Source organism: Diceros bicornis, chromosome 26, assembly GCF_020826845.1.
Source record: "Diceros bicornis minor isolate mBicDic1 chromosome 26, mDicBic1.mat.cur, whole genome shotgun sequence".
NCBI classification, from domain to species: domain Eukaryota; kingdom Metazoa; phylum Chordata; class Mammalia; order Perissodactyla; family Rhinocerotidae; genus Diceros; species Diceros bicornis.
Window position 1 is genome coordinate 29,135,484 of NC_080765.1, and position 27,358 is coordinate 29,162,841.

Sequence of the window (27,358 nt, forward strand, 5' to 3'; positions counted from 1 at the left end):
CTCTGAGTAAATAGCCTTTGTTTGTTCTCATTTGAATGGCTTTATTTCCACAGGTTCATGCCTAATTCCCAGCAATTCTTCTTGTTGTTGCTAGCACCAATGCAAGAGAATTCAGATGTTTTTCCTATTTCTCTTTAGACAGTGGATGGACTTTCAGCCAACAGATGTCTTGTGGTGTTTGGGTGATACCCTTGGTGAAACTTTGTCTCTGAGCAATGTCTTGGGAGCTTGTCTCCAAGGAGCCTGTGTGTTTCTGTATCACATGCCAGCCTTCTGCCCTGAGTCTCTTCTAAACATAAGACCAGCTCCCTGTGTGGGCCGGGGCAAAGGACAGAAAGGAAGCATTAGCAATGGCCCAGTGACTCATGCTCACCATGGGGTGAATCAAGAATTAAATTGGAAGTGTGATCCTGACCTGAGGATGTTCTCCCTCCTTCTGAAAGCAATGTCCTTGCACTGCTCTAGGCTCTTTGGAATCAGGAGGACTTGGCTGCTTCAACCGAATCACTGAAAAGGAAATTTTAAAAGGGGATAATTATAATGAAGATGACAATATTAATATCAGCTACCTTTTGCTGACCATGTACTGGCACTTAACATGCATTATTTCATTTCATCTCCCCAACAACCCTGTGAGGTAGAAACTGGGGAAACTGAGGTTCAGAGAGGTTAACTAACTAGCCCAATGAATCAGGGATGGAACCAGGAATAAAACTGGGTCTATTGGATTCCATCACACAATATCTAAACTGCTGTGTTAATCTCTAAATTACCTTCACAAATCAAAATTTTGCTGACGACATCCAGGCTTATTAATCAAAGCAATAAAGAGCTAAGCCAGGGGTTTCTGGGATCCAGAAGTAAATGCCAAGCTGTGTATCCATTCAGTTATTGGGCGATTAACATGATAGCTCCTAGAGAAGGGAACTCTCATACACTGCTGGTGGGAGCGCAAACTGGTGCAGCCACTATGGAAAACAGTATGGAGATTCCTCAAAAAATCAAGGATAGAACTACCATATGATCCAGCTATTCCACTGCTGGGTATTTATCCAAAGAACTTGAAAACACCAATGCATAAAGATACATGCACCCCTGTGTTCATTGCAGCGTTATTCACAATAGCCAAGACTTGGAAGCAACCTAAGTGCCCATCAAGGGACGAATGGATAAAGAAGATGTGGTATATATACACAATGGAATACTACTCAGCCATAAGAAACGATGAAATCCAGCCATTTGTGACAACATGGATGGACATTGAGGGTATTATGCAAAGTGAAATAAGTCAGAGGGAGAAGGTCAAATACCGTATGATTTCCTTCATTAAGTAGTAGATAACAACAACAATAAACAAACACATAGAGACAGAGATTGGATTGGTGGTTACCAGAGGGGAAGGGGGGAGGGAGGAGGGTGAAAGGGATAATTCGGCACATGTGTGTGGTGATGGGTTGTAATTAGTATTTCGGTGGTGAACATGATGTAATCTATGCAGAAATAGTATAGTGATGTCCACCTGAAATTTATACAATGTTATAAACCAATGTTACTGCAATAAACAAAAAATTAAAAACAAAAAACAAAAAAACATGATAGCTCCTAGATCCAGGTAGGTAAAGCTAATTCCTCTTCTAAGGCTCATTAAGATAAAGGACTTGCTCCAGCTGAGTCTTTTTTTTTTTTTTTTTGTGAGGAAGATCAGCCCTGAGCTAACATCCATCCCAATCCTCCTCTTTTTGCTGAGGAAGACTGGCCCTGAGCTAACATCCGTGCCCATCTTCCTCTACTTTATATGGGATGCTGCCACAGCATGGCTTGATGAGTGGTGCATTGGTGCACGCCCAGGATCCGAACCCTGGCCGCCAGCAGCGGAGCGCGTGCACTTAACCGCTTCGCCACCTGCCGGCCCCTCCAGCTGAGTCTTGAAGTTAGTGATCCTCTCCCCTGGATGTTCCCCCCATGAGTCTCACTGTCTTTCCCATCTTCACACACAGATTTTGTTTTTCCTTCCTTGGGGCCCAGGCCCTATCCAGGTTTCCCATCATCACTCTATCTAGAAATCCAGGGATGTACCAGGAACTGCTTCAGCACAAGTGTTTTGCCAGGTAAGAGAGGATCTCTCCAGAGAGTCCACTTCCACTCGTGGTACCATAAATGAGACTGGGAACCCTCAATCTATTGAAATAGATCCAATTCTACCCTTCATTAACACATCCACCTTGTTGCCATCTATGACAATAACTCCATTAGGTTGTGGGACTATTTTTATTCCCTTGAGACTTCTGAAGTCCATATCTTCTGGCTCCAAAGGAGTCCAGAATATAAAACTTAGTTATAATCAAAAGGTTGGATGTGTTTAATTAATTTGTAATTATACCTCCCTTTAAAAAGATAAACATTTGGGGCTGGCCTGGTGGCGCAAGCAGTTAAGTGTGTGTGCTCTGCTGCGGCCGCCCGGGGTTTACGTGTTCGGATCCCCGGCGCGCACTGATGCACTGATTGTCCGGACATGCTGAGGCGGCGTCCCACATACAGCAACTAGAAGGATGTGCAACTATGACATACAACTATCTACTGGGGCCTTGGGGAGAAAAAGGGAAAAAAAGGAGGAGGATTGGCAATAGATGTTAGCTCAGAGCCGGTCTTCCTCAGCAAAAAGAGGAGGATTGGCATAGATGTTAGCTCAGGGCTGATCTTCCTCACACACACACACACACAATAAATAAAATAAAATAAAATAAAATAAAATAAAATAAAATAAATCTATATCTATGTATCTATCCCCATAGAAATACATTCTAATATTGGGGAGGGATTATGTAGAAGGTATCATTCTGTATATTATGGTGAAGTTTGCATTTTTCACTCCACACTGTACCTTAGAGCTTTATTCATGACAGTATGTGATCATATATCTTATTCTTTCAAATTATTGCATAATGTTCCTTAGTATGGAAAAATTATAGTTTAATGAGCCTATTGCCTATCAAAGATACTTGGATTTTTTCCAAGCTGCTAAAATGAGCATCTTCGCACATACCCTGAGAAGTGGAATTTCTTATCATCATCAATAAAGATTAATGAGAAATCACAGGTCCAAAGCATTGTATCAAGCCTCAGAGTTTGCTAAATAATAATTTCTAAATTTCACTGTAGCTATGTGGACATACAGAAGGAAGGAATGAAGCATTTGTGATAGGAAATGATATCAGCATATTACATTAAGATTACATGAAGAAAGCACATGACTTAATTGGTATTTTATGGAGCAGCAAAAAATACAGTTATGTTCAAATATGGCATGTCTTCACTCATCAACGTGCCATCACCTTATGAAATGTCTAGATTATTTCTTACACTCTTAAAAGAAAAGCGTTTAAAATGTTCAAAATAGTCAACTCTCACTTGTGCCCAGAAAGCAATGATAATACAAAGACAAAGACATAATGGTGCTTTGGGAATTAATTTAGCAACGGTTCTCCAAGTTTGATCTGTCTTAGTCTCAGGAGCTGACTGGGTAGTCAGATATTATCTAATACAGATGAGCTATCAAGTAACCACTAATTGACACTCTCATGTTCAAAATACACAGGGTCACTCTGCCTCTATCTGAGACCACAAAGAGTTTTGCTCCAATCTTCTTCCCACATCTGACTCTTTCACCATCACCAAAATCAAATACACATAAAATGAATTATGGGTTTATAAAATGTGTTCACTACTATCCTATCTATGCCTGAGGCCCCACGGAAACTTCTCATAATATCCAGAGACTTTGAGCCCAGTTTGTAAAATAATAGGCTATCTTTTTATCCTCAGAGTTCATAAAAGTAGATTCTGCTTTATATTCCCATTTCTGACACATCCTTCACACAGCTCAGGCTTTGGAGAAGTAAAAGAAACTCAGAAGGGTTTCTCCAGATGGCTGGCTTCCTTCCATCGTTAGTACTATCATTTTATTGATTCACTTTTAACACTAACAAACATCTCTTCTCAAGAAGAGTAAGTGAGAGTCTTCACGGAAGTTGATCCAAACTGGATGTCTGAATAGATCATCTTATAGAATGGTAATAAGAACATCAACTACCACTTAATGAGTGCCTCCTATATATTTGACAATAAGCTGTATCATTTTCCCAAGATTATTCCTTACAATAGACCTACTATTGGTAGAAATATTCATCAAGTCTAAAAACAATTTTTGATGGTTTCTGCTACAGATTCAAGAGTCTGAAGCATTGTGTGGCTGCAGGAAGATCCATCAGCCCTGGGGAGATGGAGGACTGGAAACACATCACTAAGCTGGACATCTGCGAAGGCTATGGACAGACTAAAACTGCAGGTTGATGCTGATTTGCCATTCAGCCAGAGGACCAAACTTGTCCATCTGCTACATAAATGCACTGTCAAAGCACCAGGCACACTCTAGAAATGCAGCTAGCTGGATCTTAAACACGGGAAGAGAGACTGGCTTAAACTAGAGGGATCTCTCTTCCACCATAAGACAAAGGATTATGGGTACAGACAAATGTAAGCTTGTAGATTCCACAGCAGGAAGTTCAGCTAGTTTCCCTCTGATGATTCCTAGTTTCTCTGTGAAATATGACTCAGTGTCATCTGATCAGAATGGTAAAAATGGTGCCATAGGAGTCTGAGTAGACAATGTTTAAAATTATCATTGTTGAAAATGAAAGAGAGAGCAGGTGACAGAATTGCAGGAGAAATGGGTGATGATAAGAACACATTTGCGGTTGGTGACCATCCATCTTCAAAGTCACTGTCTATGTAGTTATGTAATTTTCTCCAATGTCACTCTAAAATATTGGAGAATTATTCTCTAATATTAGAGAAAATCACCCTAAAATATTGCAGAAAATCACAGATACAAGTGGAGAGTAGGAATGACCCAGAATTAAGGTTTTTCCAAGCAGGTACAATAAAAGGGGAGTGGGCAAGGGATCTAGGGATATTGGCAAGAAAATGGTTAAAGTGAAGGACAAAGAATCTAAGCTGATTAGGGAAGAAACTGCATTCAAGCAAAAGGTAGATCAATGGTGAGAAGACAAGGTACTGAAGGTGTTAGTAGAGCTGGAAAGACTGAAGGTGACTGTCTTAATCTGCTGGGGCTGCCAGAACAGTACCATAGATTGAGTGGCTTAAACAACAGATATTTATTTTTCACAATTCTAGAGGCTGCAAGCCCGAGATCAGGGTGCCAGCACAGTTGGGTTCTAGTGAGAGCTCTGTCCCTGACTTGCAGACAGCTGCCTTCTGTGTCCTCACACAGTGGAGAGAGAGACTAAGCTTTCTAGTATCTCTTCTTATACCAGAACTAACATCATCACGAGGGCCCCACCCTAATGACCTCATCTAAACCTAATTACCTTCCAAGGTCCCACCTCCAAATACCATCATACTGGGGTTTAGGGCTTCAATATATGAATTTCAGGGGGACACAATTCAGTCCACAGCAGTAGTCATCAAAAAATGAGATGCACGGACTTAAGATTTCAGAGGTGAAACATTTACAGGTGATGCCATAGTCAAAGGCATGGTCATAGGTGGATTAAGTATCATGAAACTCCCTGAAGGTACAGGTCAAGGAAGGAAGAGACTAGGGTGTAGGATTGGTCATCCATATAGACGTAGGAGTCACTCAGGATAATGGTGGGACATGGAGTCAAAGGAAAGATCATGAACCTCATGCTACAGGCTTTAATGGACAAGGGATAAATGGAGGTTGGTAAATTACAGCAAGCAGGAGTGGCAGAGGGTGGTAAAGGTAAATGGCATGAGTCTCAAAGAGACAGAGGGATTGTACATAGGGTCAGAGGGGTAATGGTCAGGAGGTGGTACTGGAAGCTCAGAGGGTGCCAAACCCAAGTAGTATGGAAGAATCAACAGCCTCCATTTAAAAGGGGGAAATGGTAACCTATTCTCATGACGAGCCAGATCTCTAGAAAGGCAAATGATGAAGAGAACATTCAGTGAAGAGGATGTAGAAGATGTTGATATAGAAGAATTTATTAACTACTCAACTGATGTTCAATCTAGAGGGTACCATGAAAAGATTTGAAGGGAGAGTAAGGTTCAGGGAACAAAAAGTCCTGTTCCTGTGCAACATGAAGTTGAGAGAGCAAGAAAAGAGAATTAAGTAGAGGGGTTCATATAATGGATATGCTACAGATAACAGGAATGTGAGAGGGGGCACATTAGGCTGGCTGCCTATAGAAGCAATAGAGAATAGAGAGATGCTGTCTGGATTAATTGCATTCACTGCTAGGTTGTCCATAAAACAGGGTAACTGAGAAGCAGGAGCACACAAGATACTTTTGAAACAATTTAATATCCAATGTTTTTTAAAAACATTGAAATAGCCAACATGGGAAAAATAAGGATGTTGTTGGAACTTCTTACATTTATTTTATATATTACTATTATTTTTATGAATTACACTAAGAAGGGAATTCCATATTTGTAACACCTTTTTATAGGGCTTAGTTCTTTCTGCCCTTATACTTCCAAAGGGATTCTGTGGTGGGTGGAAAACCCCAGGCTATCTGGAAGGAGACAAAGGCAGTCTGGATTGATTGCCCAGGCTCTGGTGAGAGACTTACAGTTGGAGGACTCTGCTGGAGCCATGTGGTTCCACATGGCTCAGGAAATGCTCTCATTTAGCAAGTTAAAGAAAACTCAGAATACAAGGTTCAAATCTTCAGGACAGGTGAAGGCAGGTTACGATTCAAAACTATGAAAAAGGCAACTTGAGAAATGGCCCGATTCCATCTCAGACTCTCCCTATACCATACTCATAGATCCAGTTAAGTCCAAAGACTTGACATGTTCATCACCCTTGACTCATTGCGCTGTTTCTTCCCCCACTGATCTCATGTGAAAAATTCTGTCTAGTGAGAAACTGCATGTCATAGGCAATATTAATTTTGGCTTTATCTTTCTTTTTATGAAAGACATATATGACTGACACTCAAAATTTCTGAAATGCGCAAAGTTGACACATTGAGTTGATATGATTCTAGCAATAGCTAACAAACTTGGTATTTTTAGTTAGCCATGCAGCCTACACAGGAGAAAATGTATACCTTCCATTCAATTGTAAAATACCAGCAGCAGCTAAAGAACCTTGCGTTAGCCAGCAATATTTGGGATACAAGTAGCAGAAACCAGCCTGAGCAAAAAGGTGAAATGATAAATCCATTCTGCTGGGAAGACCATCAAGGTGGATTATGGAATCAAAGATTGAAGTAGTCATAATTTTAGGAGAAAAAATGGAACTAAATAACATCAGACCTCTCTTTGTCTCTCTCCCTCTTGTTCTCAATCTCTCTGTCTGCTTTTCTCTGTGAGTAGTTCCCTGATGAGTTTCCTCCAAAAAGCAGATATAATGGCCACTAGCAACTCTACACTCACATTTCTTCAGTTTAAGGTCTAAATAGCCTTACTTTTCCACCTCCACTTTGGAAAATTCTTGGAAAGGACTCTCATTGGCCAGGCTTCTGTCATATGCCTGTCCCTAAGACTGTGTCTTAAGAGGCTCAACCTGGGATGTTTGTTCATCCCAGGGGAGGGAGTTGAAGAACGATGATTGACAGTCTCACTGGGATTACGTGGAGACGAGGAGGAATTCTTAAAGGAAACAGAAAATAAGAGATGGGAAGACCTTCGAGGTAGAAATAAACTATAGTAACCACAGTCCACTACAGGGAGATCCCTATGGCCATCTTTGAAAATCTTGAAGAGTCTAGGGGTCCCAAGTGGATAGCATCAGGTAAATACAACTCAATGTCAACAAAAAATATTAAGTGTCTTTTATGTGCAAGACTCGGCAATAGGTGCTGGGGACATAACTATGAACAAGACAGAATCCCTGCCCTCGCAGAACACACAGTCAAGGAAACAGGCAATTGTAATATAGTAGAGAAAGCATGATAAAGCAGAAACACAGGTTACACTGGGAGTGCATAGAAGGGACTCCTAACTGAGGCTGGGGAGTCAGATAGCTTCTCGGGATGGGAGGGAGAAGTGAATGAAGAGAGTGTTCGGGGTAGGGAAACTAGCAAGTGCAAAAGCTTGGGGCACTGATATTGTAAAATAAAGTGAACAGGATCAGTCCTTACTCTAGTGAGTATGTTACATCTGTCTCAGAAGTCACTTGTGGGCCTTCCTGTCCCTTTGAGTTTGAACCTCCAAATCTAAAAATCTGCTAGAATGCAGGGCCCTGTCTATGATTTGTGTGAATTCTGACCTTACTTTCACATGATTCCGTCTCTCTTTTCCTACATCTGTGTGTGCTAACTCCATTTGTCCCTTGCTGTTTTCCACAAGACACAATCACATGTGTGAATTCACAAAAGAAGTAGCTTTATGGTAGTAGACTGGGGAACTGTGGAGAGGAATCCCATCACGCACTGCCCTGCCTCCTGTCATCTTGCTAATCATTCTGCCTTGCCTTTCAGAAGTCTGAGCCCCTAAACTTTCCCACAATACTCAGCACTCCAGGAAGTGTAGTCCAAGTCCTACACTCAGAATATTTCTCTCATAGGAACCAGGCTCTCCAGCTAATAAGTCCATCTTCCCTGGTTCCTGTAAAATTCTGATGAATAAAAAATTATCCATCTCATTATACCCATGAGTGACTCATACAAGATTCAATTCTCAGGTCCTCCAAGGAAGATATTTGTGCTTTCCTTGGGGAGTCCCACATGCTGTGCTGAAGTATCTCTCAGCATCCTGACACAATTACCTATTTTTGAAACATTTATTATGGAAAAATGTCAAAGATATACAAAAATAGACAAAATGGTATAATGAATTCCCATGTATCCATTGCCCAATTTCACTCATTATTACTTCATGGCTAATCTTGTTTCATCATTATGCCTAACCACTTCCAGAAATCATGTTTTATCCATAGACAGTTTTAGTATATATCTCCAAAAGATAATGACTTTTTAAAAACAAACATTCTGTTATTATATCTAAAAGTTAACAATTCCCTCTTATCATCACATATCCACTGTTCACATTTTCATCCATCAAAGAAGTCATGAATGTTCTCTTGTTTCCCATTTGTTTGAATCAGGCCCGCACATTGTGATTAGTTAAGTCTTTCATGTATCTTTTAATCTAAGGATTTCTTCATTTCCTCTTTTTTTTTTCCTTTGCAATTTGTTACTTGAGGAAACTGAGTTGTTGGTCCTTTTGAATATTTGACAGCCTGGATTTTGCTAATTGCATCCCTATGATGTTTAACATGCTCCTCTGTCCTTTGTATTTGCTGAAAATTGGTAGATAGATCTAGAGGTTTAATCAGATTCCTGCCTGATTCTTTCTTTTGGTCAAGACTATTTCTTAGGTCATCTGATGCTCTTTCATCAGGAGGCATGTAATGTCTGGCTATCATCATAGCAGCCATTGGTGATCAAGGACTAGATCTATTAATTCACTGCTTTTTCAAAGATAAAAAACTTGTCCACATGTCTTTAAACAGGGGCTGCTCAGGGGCCCGCCCAGTAGTGCAGCGGTTAAGTGCTTGTGCTCTGCTTTGACGGCCCAGGATTCACAGGTTCAGATCTCAGGTGCGCACTGACACACTGCTTGTCAAGCCGTGCTGTGGCGGCGTCCCATATAAATTAGAGGAAGATGGGCACGGATGTTAGCCCAGGGCCAATCTTCCTCAGCAAAAAGAGGAGGATTGGCACTGGATGTTAGCTCAGGGCTAATCTTCCTCACAAAAAAAAAAAAAAAGAGCGAGAGAGAGAAAAATAAAAAAGGGCTGCTCTGTGCCATTTCCAAAAGAATAAAACTGAAGCCAGTTCTCTACAGAAGCCATTGCCACGTTATATTGTTATATTGTCCAGGTAAGAGATTATAAATAATGATTAGGCAAGCATTGTTAATTGAGCTCTTACTAAGTACCAAGCACTGTCTTTACCACTTAGCAATGTTATTTCATTTGCTCATAGCAACAACTCTAGCATGAGGGTACCATTATCATCCCCATTTAACAGATGAGAAAATGGAGGCTTAGGAAGGTTGGGTAAATTTTCCAAGATTACCCAGCTAATAAGTGGTAATGTCCACTTTCAAACCCAAGAAGTCTGACTCCAGAGCCCATACTTCTAACTATAGTGTAAAATAATACATTTTTTAATGCCACTATTTGGCCAAATAGCAATGATATATTTCCTCTTAAAATTTATTCTGAAATGTTACCAGAAGTCTGGAGAATGAAAAGCACTGAGCTTAGAGCTGGTGTTATAAAGATGAATTAGACAAAGTCCTTACTCTTTGAGGGGCTGAAACTACCCTAGGGGAGATAAATAAATGGAGGACAATTTAATGCAATCAGGAAGGTCATAGATAAACTGCTAAAGGAGTTCAAAAGAAGAAGAAATTCCTTTCAGCTAGAAGACCAGGGAAGAATTCTGCAAGAAGGCAGTACAAACATTCACATTCCCACTGCAAATGAACTACCCTGGGTGACTATACCTTTGTTTTAACAGTATTGCTTCTGCTCAAAAATATTTGAGGGTAATTCTTTGAGAAAGGGCCACCAAAAAAAGCAGCATCATTACTTTAAAGTTTATTTTTTAATTGAGAAATGTATTCCCCAGTTCAAGACTTCAATACCTACTTTCAGTCATGGAGAGAACAACTAGACAGAAGATCAACAAGGAAACAGAAGACTTGAACAACACTTTAAAACAACTAGATTTAACAGACATCTATAGAACACTCCACCCAACAACAGCAGAATGAACGTTTTTTTCAAGTGTACAGTGAACATTCTCCAAGATAGACCATATGTTAGGTCAGGAAATAAGTTTAAGAGGACTTAAGTCATACAAAGTATGTTTTCTAATCATAACGGAACAAACTAAGAAAGCCAAAACAGAAAGAAATTTAGAAAACTTACAAATATGTGGAAAATAAACAATACATTACTAAATAATCAATGGGTCAAAGAAGAAATCACAAGGGAAATTAGAAAATACCTTGATATAAATGAAAACAAAACACAACATATCAAAACTTATGGTATGCAGCAAAAGCAGTGCTCAGAGGGAAATTTATAGCTGCAAATGCCTACATTAAAAATTTGAAAGATCTGAAATCAATAGCCTAACTTTTCACTTCAAGAACCTAAAAAAAAAAAAAATAGCAAACTAAACCCACAGCGAGTGTAAAGAAGGAAATAATAAAGATTACCTTGGAAATAAATGAAATAGTGAATACAAAAACAATGAAGAAAATCAACTAAACAAAAGTTGTTTCTTGAAAAGATCATCAAAACTGACAATTCTTTAAATAGAATAACCAAGAAAAAAAGAGAAAACTCAAATTATTCCTGATTTTAGAATCAGGAATGAAAGAGAGGACATTATTACTGACCGTACAGAAAGAAAAAGGAATATAACGAAATACTATGAACAATTGTATGTCAACAAATTAGACAACCTAGATGAAAGGAACAAATTCCTAGAAAAACACAAATTACCAAAAAAGACTCAAGAAGAAATAGAAAATCTGATTAGACCTATAACAAGTAAAGAGATCAACTGGTAATCAAAAAACTTCCCACAAAGAAAAGCCCTAGCCTAGAGGGCTTCACTAGTCAATTCTATCCAATGTTTAAAGAATTAACATCAATCCTTCACAAACTCTTCCAAAAATATGACACCAGGATTTTTAAGGCCTAACCTCAAAATAAGGCCATAAAATGAGGCCATTCTATGAGTCCAGGATTATCCTCATACCAAAACCAAAAGCATCACAGGAAAAGAAAACTACAAACTAATATCCCTTATGAATACAGACCCAAAAATTCTCAACAAAATTCTAGCAAACCTAACTAGCAACATATAAATGGATTATACACTGTGATCAACTGAGATTATTCCAGGAATACAAGGTTAGTTCAACATATGAAAATCAATCAATATAATATACCATATTAGTAGAATAAATGACAGAAACCACATGATCATCTGAATAGATGCAGAAAAAGCATTTGATACAACACCTGTTAATGGTAAAAACCCTCAAAAAACTAGAATAAAAGGGAACTTCCTTAACCTTATAAAGGGTGTCTACAAAAACTCACAGTTAACATCATACTTAATGGTGAAGGACTGAGAGCTTTCCCCCTAAGATCATGACTTACAAGGATGTTTGCTCTTGCCATTTTCATTACAAATGCTTCTTCAGTGAGCATCCACGTTAACTCTTTAAATGTCATATTTTTATTATTTCCTATGGAAAAATATCAAAAGCCGAATTTCTGAGTTAAGGGCTAGGTAAATTTTTTTAAACATTGTAATATTACAAAATTTCTGTAGGGCGACAATGCATAATATTTCCAAACTTTGACACGATAACTTAAATACACTGAGACTTAAAAATCTCTTTCTTGCGGCCAGACTGGTGGCGTCGCGGTTAAATGCATGCACTCTGCTTCAGTGGCCCGGGGTTGGCAGGTTCTGATCCTGGGCGTGCACCGACGCACCGCTTGTCAAGCTATGCTGTGGCAGCGTCCCATATAAAGTAGAGGAAGATGGGTGAGGATGTTAGCCCAGGGCCAGTCTTCCTCAGCAAAAAGAGGAGGATTGGCATTGGATGTTAGCTAAGGGCTAATCTTCCTCACCAAAAAAAAAAATATATCTCTTTCTCTCCCATAATAGAGGGATTCCAAAGACGAGACTCAGACATCTCATATACCTACTGGGATTATTGTGCTGTTTGGAAACGAGTTGCTTACACAGTGTTTTACTAAAGTGCATTAGAACATTAATAAGCAGATTGCCACTAGATCTAAGAATCTGGACAAATTAGTCGTGTGGTTTTGACAGCAGTCAGAGTCAAATGCTGTTAGAATCTGTGGATACTCTACAGAATGATCAAGCAAAATGGGGCTGCCTGTGCAAAGAGCTATTTGTACTAATCACCCCATTGTGTTTCTGGTGTAAGAATCTTAATCCAAAGCTACTTTCTTCTGCTGGAAAGGTAGTCATGGACAGTGTGGAAATTGAAGGCACAATTTAAGAGCAGTGATTGTGTTTGATGGACAACGAGACTAAGAAAATAGTAGCCGCCATCCCTTACACACACTGTAACTGGGCCTATGCTAAATGATATGCTTGCATTGCCTCATTTCAGCCTCAGAAAAAAGCCTCAGAGTAAAGTACCATCATTATTCCTGTTTCCAGCTTTAAAAAAAAAAAAAAAAAAAAAAGCTGATGCTAAGAGAGGTCACCAAGCAAAGTTCTGTGTGTGTGTGAGTTTTCTATAGGGGAAGCCCCTGGAGAGTGGGGATCCTGTGATTTTTCTCTATCTCCCTTTGGAGTTAGCCACTGTGCTCAGTTCATACCATTAAATGATTGTGGAAGTGAAGTAAACCCAGGTTTCTGGATTTGTTGTTCTATCCGATGAGCTGAGAGGAATATGCTTCAACAAGAGGCCATATGCCTTACCTCACAGGGGACAGAGGGATCATGGATGAAGACGGCTACCTCTGGTGGGCTGGTAGAACGGATGATGCCATCAATGCATCGGGGTGGGAGGTGGTGAAGCTTGTGGTTACAGCTATTGAGCCTGGGGAATGAGGGAGTCTGGTGAGGGACTTATAGAAAGTTTAGAAATGCAAACAAGCAGAAACAAAAACCATTCACAATCTCTTTTTTTGGCATCTATTCTTCCAATCTTCTTTCTTCTTATACATAAACATTTGTTTTAGTACAAGTAAGCTCTAGCATATCTTGCCTTTTTCCCTCAGCAATACAAAAGAAATATTTTTCTGTGTAATAAAGTATACTTATATGATATCTTTTTAAATTTTAATTGAGTATAATATGTGCAGTAAGTGCATAAACCTTACATGAGCAGCTCAATGAATGTTTACATATGTATATACCCCTGTAATCACCAGCTAGATCAAGATATAGGATCCTTTCAGCACCTTAATAGGCTCCCTCATGTCCTCATACCTCCATGAAAGCTGTACTTCTCCCTTCATGAACTTTGAACTGAACTCCGTGCCTAAAGGCAATTTCAGGAACTGAGAAAAGCAGATTAAATCCCAAGGAGCAATAAATTCTGAGGAGCAGACGGTTGCAAGCAGATTCCATGGGCCACCCTGGTTCAGAGCTTGCTGACCCAAAAGTCACAGGACCATTGAAATGTGACAAGCAGTGTGAGCATCCCACTCTGTCAGCGAACTGGCTTCCCCACTGCTCTTCCACTCTGACCCATGACCCAATTAGAAAACCCCAATGAAATTTTGCTCAGGAGGTCCCTCTCCCTTGAGTGCTCCCTACTGCAGGAACTCTGAATGAAGTGCTTGCTTTCAGCTCAAACTGATCTCAACTTTTACTCTCAGCCCCCTCTCCACAAGTGACCACTATTCTGACTTCTAAAACCATAGATTAACTTTGCCTGCTCCTGCACTTCATACAAATGGAATCATACAGTATGTACTCTCTTGTGTCTGGTTTCTTTCTCTCAAAATAATGCCCACGAGATTCATCCATGTCATTATCTATATCTGTATCAACAGTTCATTCTTCTTCATTGCTGTAGAATTCCATTGCATGAATATACCTAGAATTTATTTATCCATTCTACAGTTGAGGAGAGATGGGGATTATTTCCAATTTGGGATAACATGAATAAAGCTTCTATGAATATTCTTCTACATGTCTATTGGTGAACATATGCAGAGATTTATGATTGGTATATACCTAAAAGTGCAAATTCTGCGTCAGAAAGTATGTATACTTTAAGCTTTAATAGATATTGCCACACAGTTTTCTAATTGCCAATTTATACTCCTACCACAGGGGAGTGAAGTGTTCCAGTTGCTCCATATCCTCATCAACATTTGTTATTGTGAATCTTTTAAATTTTAGCCATGTCTGGTAAGTGTGTAATAGTATTTCATTATAGTTTTACTATAATTTTAATGGCCACATAGTAATTCAATCTCTCAAGATATTAAAGTTTTTTACATTACTAATCCACTATTGTTAAACATTCAGAGGTTTTTTTCAGTTTTTAATTTTAAAAAACACTTGTATGATCATCCTTTAACAATAATTTTGTGTGCTAATATCAGGATTGAAAAAGGAGTTATCACTACAGATCTCACACACATTAAAAAGATAATAAAGAAATATTCTTGCCGCTGGTCCCATGGTGTAGCGGTAAGTGCGTGTGCTCCGCTGCTGGCGGCCCGGGTTCGGATCCCAGGCACGCACTGACACACCACTTGTCAGGCCATGCTGTGGCGGCATCCCACGTAAAGTGGAGGAAGATGGGCACGGATGTTAGCCCAGGGCCAGTCTTCCTCGGCAAAAAGAGGAGGATTGGTATGGATGTTAGCTCAGGGCTAATCTTCCTCACATAAAAAAAAAAAAAGAAATATTCTGAACAATTTTATGTCAACAAATTCAACAATGTAGATGAAATGGAAAGATTCCTTGAAAAATATAACTTTCTACACGAAATAAAACAAAAAGTCTGAATAATCCAATATCTACTTTAAAAATTGAAATAATTATTAACAACCTTATCACAAGTAGTTTTACTGGTAAATCCTATCAAACATTTACAGAAGAAATAACACCAAACTTACAAAAATTCTTTCAGAAATTGATACTGAACCTTTTAATCTCAAGTTCATGTGCCCCATGCACAGTAAGCCAATCACTGAGACATTGGTGCTCGGAGATGGAGAAAGGTTTGTTTGAATTGGCCAAAACAAGAAGGCAGGAGGATAGGTTCTCTCAAACCCACCTTAACAAGAGAAGAGAGCAGGGGGTTTTATAGAGCTAAGGGGTTTGGCAGAGGGGGGGCTTCAAAGAAACAAAGGAACCTTGTTTCTTTCACTCCTGATAAGCCCCTAGGAAATCTGACTTCTGGGTGTCAGCAGCAGCTAGGGGCTGGTTATCTGGGGATCCTTGAAAGCATTATTTTTCTTCTGTAAAACAAGCTCATAAATCCTTGTGACCCTTGAGTCACCCCTCAGGTTAAACAAGAAAACAGCAAGTTGACAAGATTAGCTTCTTTTCATAACAAGGTCCAAAAGTAACCTTATTGAATATTGACAGTAACTCTCAGGTACCCGGCTTCAAAAGCAGAGGAGGAGTTAACCCTGGATATTTTTTAACTCTTGGCCAATGTGATAAGTGAAAAACATTTCATTGTTAGTCTTATTTGTTCTTTGATTACTATGCAAGACAGACGTTTTCTTATGTTTGTTGGTCGTTTTCCCACTTTAAAATCTGAATGTTTGTCTTTTTCTGATTGAATTTTTAGAGCTTACTACAAAGTTTAGATATTATTTCTTTAACTATCAAATGTGCTACAAACAGAAGCTACTTTTTAAAACCCTAAACAACGATTTCATATGATAGCTACGTGTGTAAGACGCAATAGCATGGGGTGATGCACGGATTATGAAATAAAAAGTCCTCAATGTGCAGTCCTTCCACCTACCTGCTGTGGCCTAAAATACCTGCTCATCATTAGAGAACTTTTGAGTTAAGTTAATATCTATAAAGATCAAAAATGTGGGAGGAACGTGCCACTAATCCAGTTAAAAGAATACTCATCCTTCTGTATCAAGAAATCACTTACCAGAGAACTGGAGCTGGGAGGCTGACAGCAGGAGGGGTGAGCATTTGCCCCTCTGGAGCCTCAGGCCTGGGAGTAAAGGGCTGGTTCCCCAGAGGTCACCACACTTTCCCCAGGTTGGCTTTGCATATCTGCAGTCTCAAGTCGCTGAGTCCCAGAATCCTGTATCCAACTGCTTATCAAAAAACCTCCACGAAACCTCCACCCTGCAAGCAAGCTGGATCAAGGGCTATCGGGTCCCCAGTGTTCTCAGCCTGCCATACCTTGGATAGAGCCTCCACCTATATGTGGAGCCTGGGTGGAGGAAGGGAGCCCCTGTCTTCTCAGCCATACCTACCAGAGCTGGGGGATGAGAAATGCTGGTGGTCTGCCCCTCCATATCCCTTGACTGGGAGCTGAGAGGATAGGGAGCTCCATTTTCTTGGTAATACCTTCCCGCGTCAGAGCTTCTGTCAACAAGCATGAGATGGGAATGGGAGAGGGGCGGATTGTGCCACAGACCCTTGCCGTTCTTATCAAGATCTACTAGATTTTCTTTAATAAAGGTTTCTTTGTTTGCTATATGCCCTTAGGACGATTTCCAGAGATTTTAATGGTTGGGATATACATATAATGTTCACTAGTTATGGTTGTTTCTCTGAGGAGTGGGTCCATACTGCACCTCACACCACTGTTTCAGAAGTGGGAGTCACGAAGGTTTTAAAGAGGTGTTTTAAGCATGATGAAAAGATCCTTCTGGGTGTTGGGTGGAGAATGGATCAAAGGGAGATCAGAGTGTAAGCAGACACGTCAGTTAGAAGATAAATGGAGCTGTCCAACACAGACGTAATGGCGACTAAAGTGTTGGTGTGGAGATGGTGAAATGGACAGGGACCGTATCTATCTTCTGTTAATCATTGTAATCTCAGCACCTAGCACATTAGTGGATACTCAATAAATATTTGTTGAATGAAAGAAAAAAACCACTTACTAGATTTTCAGTAGTGTCCTGAGGCACCAGGAGACGTGATAGGTTGGTTTTGCTGGAAAAAGGAGACAAGTGATAAAGAACCAGAGCGAAAAAACCATAAAACCCCACAGTAGAGAAGGAAGCCCTAAGCAGCCAGATAAGTGGAGACAATGAAGCAAGACAAGCCCTCAAATCGAGAAATACTTCATTACAGACCAAGGCCCACAGCACTTTTGCCTGAGGCACAATCTATAAAGGGAATTGGAAATGTAGCAAGACAAAGGAAAATGTAGTATTATAACTCCTCTCAGAGAGACTATAGTGTGTGGCTGGAAGTAATTTGGGATACTGTGTAAGAATCCCATGAAAGATACACTTGAGTAAAAGCAGGTAGTTGCTAACCACCCACCTAAGGAGAGTGGGTCAGATCAACTGCAGAGCTTTCCTTCTGGCTAAGAGGGGCGTGCAAGTTTGGGGCTGGAGCTGAACTGCTTGGAATGGTAGAGAAGAGGCTGAGCACTGTCACCTATTTCTTTCTTCTTCATCCTTCCCCCACTCAGCAAACAGCCTGCCTCCAAATAAACGGTGAACAAGTGCATAAAGAATATTGGTTGAAGGCAACCAGAGAGGCTACATGTCTCAATCTCTCCCTGGCTGCAGGGAGGTGGAGGGAAGAGGAGTGGAGAAACACCACAGTTTTCATGGGACTCACTTTAATCTTCAAGCTTGCTCCCTCCTGCCTTCCTTATAAAAGAAAGAGAAAAAGAACAGAAGGGTGAAAGTCAGGGGATGTATTTGGTTGAAAAAACAAACGCCAAAATTCCCTTTCCCTCCCTATAAAGTAAGGATGATAGATGTCCACCAAATTTCTCCTTGGGAGAAAAATGCATATGTGATCCAAGCAAGGACAAAAGGAAGATCCCCCAAAGAAGAGCCTACACATATTAATGTTGCCATAGGAGAAATATATTAATTCGTTTAAGAAATATTGAGAAAGCTACTATTTGCCAGGCATTATCCAAAGTGCTAGAGATAGGAGAGGGAACAGAACAGACAAAAATCCCTCCTTTTGTGGAGCTTATATTCCAACGGAGTGAGGGAGGAGAATGACATGGCTCCAAAAGCATTTAACTGTGCTGGTATACACTCTCCGCATTTCTCATGATCCGAGCATCCAGCTGAATAAATGAGAAATGTGGCAAGCCGAAAACCTCCCTCTTGCCTCAACATTTAGACTAAAATCTGAAGCAATATGTGTGGTAATCTAACCTACACCATCTGGGGCCCTGAAATGCAGATCATTAATTTGGCTTAAACTCTTAAATACTGGTTTTTTATTTCCTTTCATAGGAAACAACAGCTTTTTCTTCTTCTGGCTGCACCTGGGGTCCTGCCCAGTGGCCTAGAGAAAGAAGTGGAGTTGATGTTTTGATCACTACACCTGGCATCTAAGGTACCCTTCATCCCCTTGGGAACCCCTGAAGATATGACTCTCCCTTCCAGCAATTATCCCCTCAGGCCAGAAGGCTCAGGGGGTAGAGCTTGAAGTCAATGGTAACACCATTAGCATAGAAAACACTGCAACTCATGGTCAGCTATTGTCTAATCTACGTGCCGTCAGTTCCAAGGGGGACAAAGACAGTGACAGTCCTACCCCATTTCTTTTATTCCAATAACTATGAGCTGCTGTATATCTGTACCTTGTGTATCTCTAGGACCCTGAACAGAGTCTGGTACAAAGTATGTTAACTGGTAAATATTTGAGGAGGAAATGTGCCCTAAATAACTGTAGGCTTCAACCAAATACAGACAGCTATACAGACATGAAATCAAAAGCAGGGAGGTCAGTTCAACTTACTGTCTTGCCTCCTGACTCCTTTATGATGTAGTGCACTATCGGCCAAAATGCCCCAGTCGCTGTTCTAATACTATACTATGAGGCCAAACCTGATTAGCCATTCTTATATTAGTAAAGCACAACAGCAAATGATGGTTGATTAACTGGTCGTCAAATACCATTTCTCACTACAAGAAACCAGGACTCCTTGGAGAAACAGCTGATTTTAGAACCTGGACAAGAAATGTACAAGATGAACCTGGGATATCTTATTGCACCAGAAAGAAAGTAAGCTTTCAGCGACTGACAGAGTCATATCAAAAGGACACAGAAACCAGCCTGAAGGGGCTCCCATGAGTCACTTTGGGACAATTTGAGCTATAAAAAAAAATGACTTCATTAGATTGAAACACTGTGTGTGTGTGTGTGTGTGTGTCTGTATATATATGAATATATAAAATTATATATTTATAAGTTTATAATCATACTTTAAAAATTTATTAGTCAAAAAATTCATTAGCCACCATTGCAGATTGCAAGAGCACCAACTCATTATGCTGAAAATTGACAATAAAGAGAAAGAATCAACCATTAAAATAAGACTCGGCCCTAAGCAACTACTTAACCTCTCAGAGTTCTAGTTTCTTCATTTATAAAATAATGGTACTAGTAGTGCCTAGTCCATAGGATTTTTACGAGGATTACATGAAATAATAGTGTATGGGATTCCAGGAAATGATAAAGTACTGTATGCATGAAAAGGATAGCTATTATTACTATGTGGACAGTTTCCAAGTGAAACAGACCTCCGAGGATTTTTAGACTCCTAGCTTCTGGATTTCTGTGCTTATAAGACCCTGAAGAGTGAGTCAACATTCTCAGCCTCTGATCCAAGCAGCTTATCTAAGGGGTTAAGTGTAGATTCTCTATTCTGATATGATTTGCAATCACCCCCTTGAAATCGATGCTGGGTTATAATTACTGTGTTCCTTGCTCACCAGGGACGGAGTATGCCCCCAAAGGCCCAGCTAATGGTCCAAGCTTCGTGTCCATATACTCCCTGGGGTCTCCTGCATAACAAGGTCCCTGGTGCTTATCATCACTGGAAGAAATCTTGGCCCTTCCAAAAGAACCATTAGAGAGCTGGTGGCAAACTAATGGTGGTGACTTATCTTGCCTTCCTAGTTTAAGCAAGAGGCTCCCACAGGACACCTGTATAACCAAGTAAGAAAGCATAGAATACATACTGCCCTTTGTGGGAGGGAGAATTCAGCGCTTACAATCCAAATGAAGCATCCAACGACTTCAGAGATGCTCAAAGAGCCAAATAGATCCCAAGTGACCATGGTTGGATGACTCTGCTCTAAATTTTGGATGAAAGCACTAAGGAGAGAGAATATCTGAGAAGTGGAATTCAGGAGAAGGTTGTCCAGGAATTAGTGATTTTTTTTCACCACATCCCTGAGAGAGAAGATTGAGTACTGTCTCACATCGCCAGCTCCTAGTCCTGAGATTGGTGGATAACAAGCATTTAATAAGTGAGGCAGATATCTAGGATTATCTGCCTAGCAACTTCTTGGAATAGCCTATCTCCTCAACTATATGACTATCATGACAGCTTCCATGTTCTTTCTTGGCCCCATCCCCACCCTGGCTTCTATTGATTGGTCTTGTGGCTGGCATTTAACCCAACTCAAAGCTCTTTTCCAGAATTTTTCAAAGTATAAATGGTCAATCTCTTGAGTGGCAGGGGTCTTAAGATAAAAAACCTAGGGATTAACAAAGGCCCACATTTTCTACCATGCAGAGAAAGCCAATTTTCAGGAAAAGAAAATGCAATCAACCCACATAGAGAAACAGAGACAAGAAATGGAAAGAGAGACTCCTAATGATGTTCAAGCCCCCGGTTTTCCTAAGGCCCAGCTGCACCTTGATCTTCCTATGGTTTGGCTGATGAATACATTCTTGATCAGCAAGCTGGTAAGTCCTTTTTCTCCCCCTAACCTGTATAGATTGGGATTCTGTCACTTACAATCAAAAAGGTCTTGACCAATATAGTACTGGTTTCTCCCAGTTTCATGTGGACCAGAAACAGAGCTCAGTATCCAACCAATCTTTCTGTTTCACCTCTGGGACACCTCCCAACTCCTATGTGCCCCTGGAATCTTCACTTCCTACACATTGGCTACAACATCACCAGAGAAACCATTCTAAATACCTCTTCTTTGAAAAACATGTCCTGGCTCTCACACCTCTTTCCTCACCACCACCAGGGTATAATCAACTATGCTCTCCTTAAACCTGTTCACATGTCACGTGCAATACTTCAGCACACTAACTTCTTTACATATCTCTCCCCAACCAGAATGTAACATCCTTCAGGACAAACGTCATGTTTTATTCATCTGTGACACCTCTGTTCCTAGTGCACAGCCTGAAATATTGTCATGTCCAGTGATTATTTGCTCCCCTGGCCTGTCTCTATGTAGAGTTAATATGGTCCTTATCAGGCTCCTCAACTTTCTGGAGAGGATGTCAATCCAACTCCCACCTCAGCAGAGTATCTGGACTTAGCTGCTGTGTTCCAGTTACTTCTCTGCTCCTAAACGTCATGGAATTTGCTTTGATCAAATTGAATATTGCTGAAATGCTATTGCCTTGGGTACAAACATGAACTAAAGAGAAACTCATTGCTGAATTTACTGTAGAAATGATATTGAAGATGATTTTCACAGTAAGATACAAGGGAAAACTTTCCCTCTGGTCTAAATATCAGGAAAAAGTGGGATTTTTCTGGACACTGGTCAGTATTTGTCTTTGGACACTACATGTGCCTGATCATGTTCCCCTCTTTCAGCTGGATGGAAGAAAGCTCTAGCCAAATTTCTGGCACACTTTTAGCAAATGGATTTGTCTTTGTGGCATGTGTTTTGTGTATTTATATCACTCTGGCTTTTATCTTGCTTTTCTACCCTATTATTTATTTACTTTCATTTTCCCAGCTCCTTTTTTTAAAAGAAAAATAGTTTTTTACCCTATTTAATTTCTCAAAAACCACAATTATTTACTGATGGGATGTATCCACCTACTGGGCACTGCAGAACTTCTCAAACCTTGAAATCATATTGGAAACAGCCACCGTTATTTCTTCTTCACACTGATTTCCATGTGGTACGTTTTAAAAAAGAGATCTAATCCATTCTTTATTTTATTTCCCTGAACATAATTTCAACAATAATTTTTATTTTAGAATAGTTTTAATTTCCAGAAAAGTTTCAAATACAGTACAGAGAGTTCCAATATACCCCTCATCTAGTTTCCCGTATTGTTAACATCTGATATTACTATAGCACATCTGTCACAATTAAGAAACCAATATAGATTTGTAGTAACTAAACTCCACACTTCATTCAGTTCTCACTAGTTTTTCCCCAACGTCCTTCTTGTTCCAAGATCCCATCCAGAATACCATATTACACTGAGTCATTATGTGTCTCCTTACTTAGTTTCCTTTGGTCTGTGACAGTTTCTCAGACTTCCCTTGTTTTTGATGACCTTGACAGTTTCCAAGAGTGCTGGTTGGGTATTTTGTAGGATGTCGCTCAATTTGGGGTTTGTCTGATGTTTTTCCTATGATTAGCCTGGGGTCACTGGTTCTTGGGAGGAAGGTCACAGAGGTGAAGTGCCATTCTCATTGCACCATATCAAGGGTGCACGCTATTAACTTGACTTATCGCTCATGACGTTAACCTTGATCACCTGGCTGAGCTAGTGTTTTCTGGGTTTCTCCACTGTAAAGTGACTCCCAATCCCCTTTCTGTACTCTACTCTTTAGAATCACATCACCAAGTGCAGCCCACACTCAAGGGGTGGGAAGTTAAGCTCCACTTCCTTCAGGGGGTACTCACATAAATTATTTGGAATTCTTATGTCCCATTTATTTATTCATTGAATCATTTGTTTAAATCAGTATGGAGTCATAGTTATTTTCTTTTTCCTCAACGACATTTTAAATACTGAGTGGGATGATATTTGGAGATACTGACTGAGGTTGTTTTGAGTTCCAAAATGTGCTCTTGAAACCCTTACCACCATCAGTAATCTTGAAAACAAGGTTTTCAATTGAAGATCCAGGTTTTTTATAAAATATTGTGTATCTTTGTGGTGTGTGGGTGTGTGTGTGTGTCTAGAAGCTTGGCTATGAATATCAAGAACCAAAGACTCTGATAACTCAGAGTATAAGGTGTAGGAAGACAACATGAATAGGTAAAAGCACTTATTCTGCCACAAAGAAGATAACGGTTAACTAGAGAGTGGGTAGTGTGACTGCCTAAGAAGGAGCTCTATGCCACATATTCCAGGGCTAGACCCCTCCCCACCCCCACACAAACAGTGGGCATTAAATCTGAGGGAGCCACAGGACTGAGAGGCCCTATGCCTCACTGCTCAGGTGAAGCCCACAGGACTGTATATCCCCATATAGAGATGCCTCTCCCCTTACACAATGCCAACACGCAGCCACTGGAGTAAAAAGGAAATGATGATGTGGAAGAGAAAACCTAAGACATCCCTGACACCCCAAAATAACATAACATAGGAAAGCATCCAAACGTGTTCCAAGAGGGGTGCAGAAGTGGCTGAGAGGAGGCTGGAAGGCTGGGCCTGCCTTGCAGTCAGGATGATAAAGAGGACCACTTGACCCTGATGGCTATAGAGCAGAGCATTGTGGGGACCCTTCACCGTAGATGCAGCAGGAGGGTGCAAGGATTGAAGATGGGCTCCTGCCCATCTCAGCAGGAGCCACAATGGATGACGTCATGGAACTTTCTAGAAAGATGGAAATGTTCTCTATCTGGGCTGTCCAATATGGTTGTCAGCAGCCACATGAGGCTGCCGACCACTTGAAATGTGGCTAGTGTGACTGAGGAACTAAATTTTTAAATTGCATTTAAGTTTAAGCAATTTAAATTTAAAATATAACATGTAATTCAACTATAGGAAAACTTTTATGTAAGTCTGGGACACATTGAGTATGTGAATCTAGCTTTTCAACAGCCAATTTAATGAACTCTGAATTGAGATCAAATGTTTTTGATAACATTTTAGCATTCAATTTGGGATATGATGTCAATATAAAATACACCAAGGATTTCAAAAACTTTTGAAGACATTAATGTGAAATAGCTCATTCATAATTTTTTTATATTGACTCTATGTAGAAATAATAATATTTTAGATAGATGGAGTTAAGTAAAATATATTGTAAAATTCATTTTGCTTGTTTCTTTTTACTTTTTAAAACGTGGCTGCTAAAAACTTTTAAATTACCTATGTGACTCGCTTTCTGGCTCTATAGGACAGCAATGCTGTGGAGCAATGGGAGCCATAGAAGGTTACAGAGAGAGGAAAGGTCCAACCCTAGAAAGGGTAGATGAAGCAGAAGGTCTGTAAGAGAAGCAAGAAGCAAACCTTGGAAGGCCCCTATATGTGGGTGGTGGGGCCAGGGGGGGTCTACATGTAAGTCTACAGAGCACTATCATTGGTTGGGCCTGTGCTATTTTCCTGGTGCTGTGCCAGGTGCGGCCTTCCTCTTATGAGGACCCTTGTGATTACATCAGGCCCACCCAGATAAGCTAAGATAATCTTCCCACCTCAAGATCCTTAATTTAATCACATCTGCAAAGTCCCTTTTGCCATATAAGGTAACATACTGACAGGTTCTGGGGATTAGGATGTGGATATCTTTGGGGAGCTTTTATTCAGTCTACCACAGTGGGCTTACCCTTGGACTTCATTTATTAAAGGACCAGGGAGCCCTCTTCAAGTCTGAGCCCATAAGAGACACTCTCTTCTGGGTATCATGTGGAGTACCAATGAATCCTTAAGGTGAAAAGTGCCACTCTCTTATCACTGTCACCAACAAGCAACATTTAGGCACAGACCTCACAAAACCCAATTCCTGTTGCCAGCAACTGACATTCACAAGGGTTTAGGCAGGCAAAGCTTATGTTCAAACCAGTCAGTGACACTGTCCCAAGATGATGTCCAAGTGAAATAACATCAGGACAGACACCTAGCGGTGACTGGCACATAGTCAGTGCTCAATAAAAGTCAGGAGTAAGGAGGATTTCTTATAATCTACTCTAATCAATGAGTTGAGTTCAGGCAGGTTTGCCAGGCCAGATCCAGTCATGCCACAATAATCAAGCATGCCGATGTCCTGGGCTACTTGCAAATCAAGTCGAGAGGCTCTGATAATAGGCCACTTGAGCATTATCAATCTTGATAGCATCAGCTCCATGGACAAGAATAATCCATTAATGTGCTGGGGCTTAGCCATCGTTTGGCACTGAACCACGAGACGAGGTTGCTCCTGCATTTCCTCCTGCCCTTCCCAGCTATGTCTTATAAGTTGCTGTCCCTTTAACCACAGGTTGTCCAGAGAAACGACAACTCTCCTCCCAGGGGATTATGATCCTCCCAACTGTGCACCAGAGACTCAGGGCTACAATGACATAGATGCCACCAAAAGAAAAGAAAGAAGGAACCAATTTTCTGGCAGATACACAGGTGAGTCTTTGTGAAGGAGCTGAAGACCTTTCTGGATCAATACCATTTTCTGGTAAGAAAAAATGCGTGTGGTGACATGGAAGTAAATCTAGTAAATGAGAAGTCATGATAGTGTATTTAAATCTATAGAACAGCAGTAAGAGAAGAGTCACATTGTCTTGCCATAATTGGATAACTGCAGACCCAACCCCGGATAGGAAAATGGACTTTTTTCCTTTGACAGGAAAATGGACTGTTCTCCTACTTTTGGAGGTTGGTAGAAATATAGCAAAAATCTGTGATAGTATTTCCTTGCATTGGCTTGGAAGACAACAAATGTGGGCTGGATATTTGTGCTGCTTGCTAGATGAACGGCCTTGGTAAACTACTCACCTCTCAGTGCCTCAGTCACTTAATGTATAAAATAAAATACCTGCCTCCTATGGCTATTGAGAGAATTAAAAGAGATATTGCAATGGAAATACTTAACGCAGTGCTGAGTGCACACCAGTTGCTCAAACATCTTTCCACTGTTAAGATTTCCCTTAACCCTCGGGAAATCACTAAGACTTCAGATTTGACCTTGGAATCATATGCACTTCCCACAGAAGCCCAAGTCAGGAAACGACACTGTTCAAATGCAAAATGGTGGCTCTTCAGAGTTTCCAGCTCTCCTTAAAGCCCTATCCATACAAATCTATTCAGAAAATCAAAAGCAGACCAAAGAAATAGAAAGAAGGAACTTTACTGGCAAAAAAATGTTAAAGTTTAATTGAAAAATCCTACTCTACGATAGCTTGATTTGTATTTTATTACTAAGGATTGTGTTTGCATATGCAAGACCTATTTCACTCTATGCACATAACATGGGAAATGCTAAAATGTATATTCAGATCAGATCTGTTTATGATATTTAGTTTTAGATTTGTTGATATGTTAATTTGATAATTTATTAAGGTATGGAAAATTTGTGTATGGAGATGTGGGAAATAAGAACAATTTGTGAAAAATCATCATTTTTTTCAATATGGAGGAAAAGATGGAGAGGAGATTTGCATTAGAAACTATCTGCTATTCTCCTTAGGAACGAAGAATGTTCCAGGTGTCCCATGTCTTGAGAGTTTTTCCAATTCATCATTAAACTAGGACCAAGAAAGTTCAAAATGATGGAAATGAAGGCTAGAAATGCTTCAGACTGATGGGGGCTCAGGTCAGCCCTGAAAGCCTAGAGCACAGTGACAGGGTATTAAAAGAGGCAGAAATAAGACAAGCCACCAAGATGTTGGTGGCTCCAATCCAATAGTTTTCTAGTTTTTTTTTGTTTGTTTGTGTGAAGAAGATCAGCCCTGAGCTAACATCCGATGCCAATT

At 40.2% G+C, this 27,358-nt stretch overlaps 1 protein-coding gene across 1 annotated transcript in view; it reads right to left on the reverse strand.

Moving 5' to 3' along the window:
* The window catches only part of LOC131422006 (transport and Golgi organization protein 1 homolog), a 34,429-nt gene extending 20,653 nt beyond the window's left edge, over positions 1-13,776 (reverse strand). Inside the window, exons 1-2 of the mRNA XM_058568866.1 lie at positions 13,494-13,776; positions 12,188-12,276 (exon numbers count right to left, since the gene is read on the reverse strand). Coding sequence (XP_058424849.1) covers positions 12,188-12,262 — 75 coding nt within the window. The 5' untranslated portion in view covers positions 12,263-12,276; positions 13,494-13,776. The remainder of the gene's footprint in view (positions 1-12,187; positions 12,277-13,493) is intronic.
* Between the last annotated feature and the right edge of the window lie 13,582 nt (positions 13,777-27,358).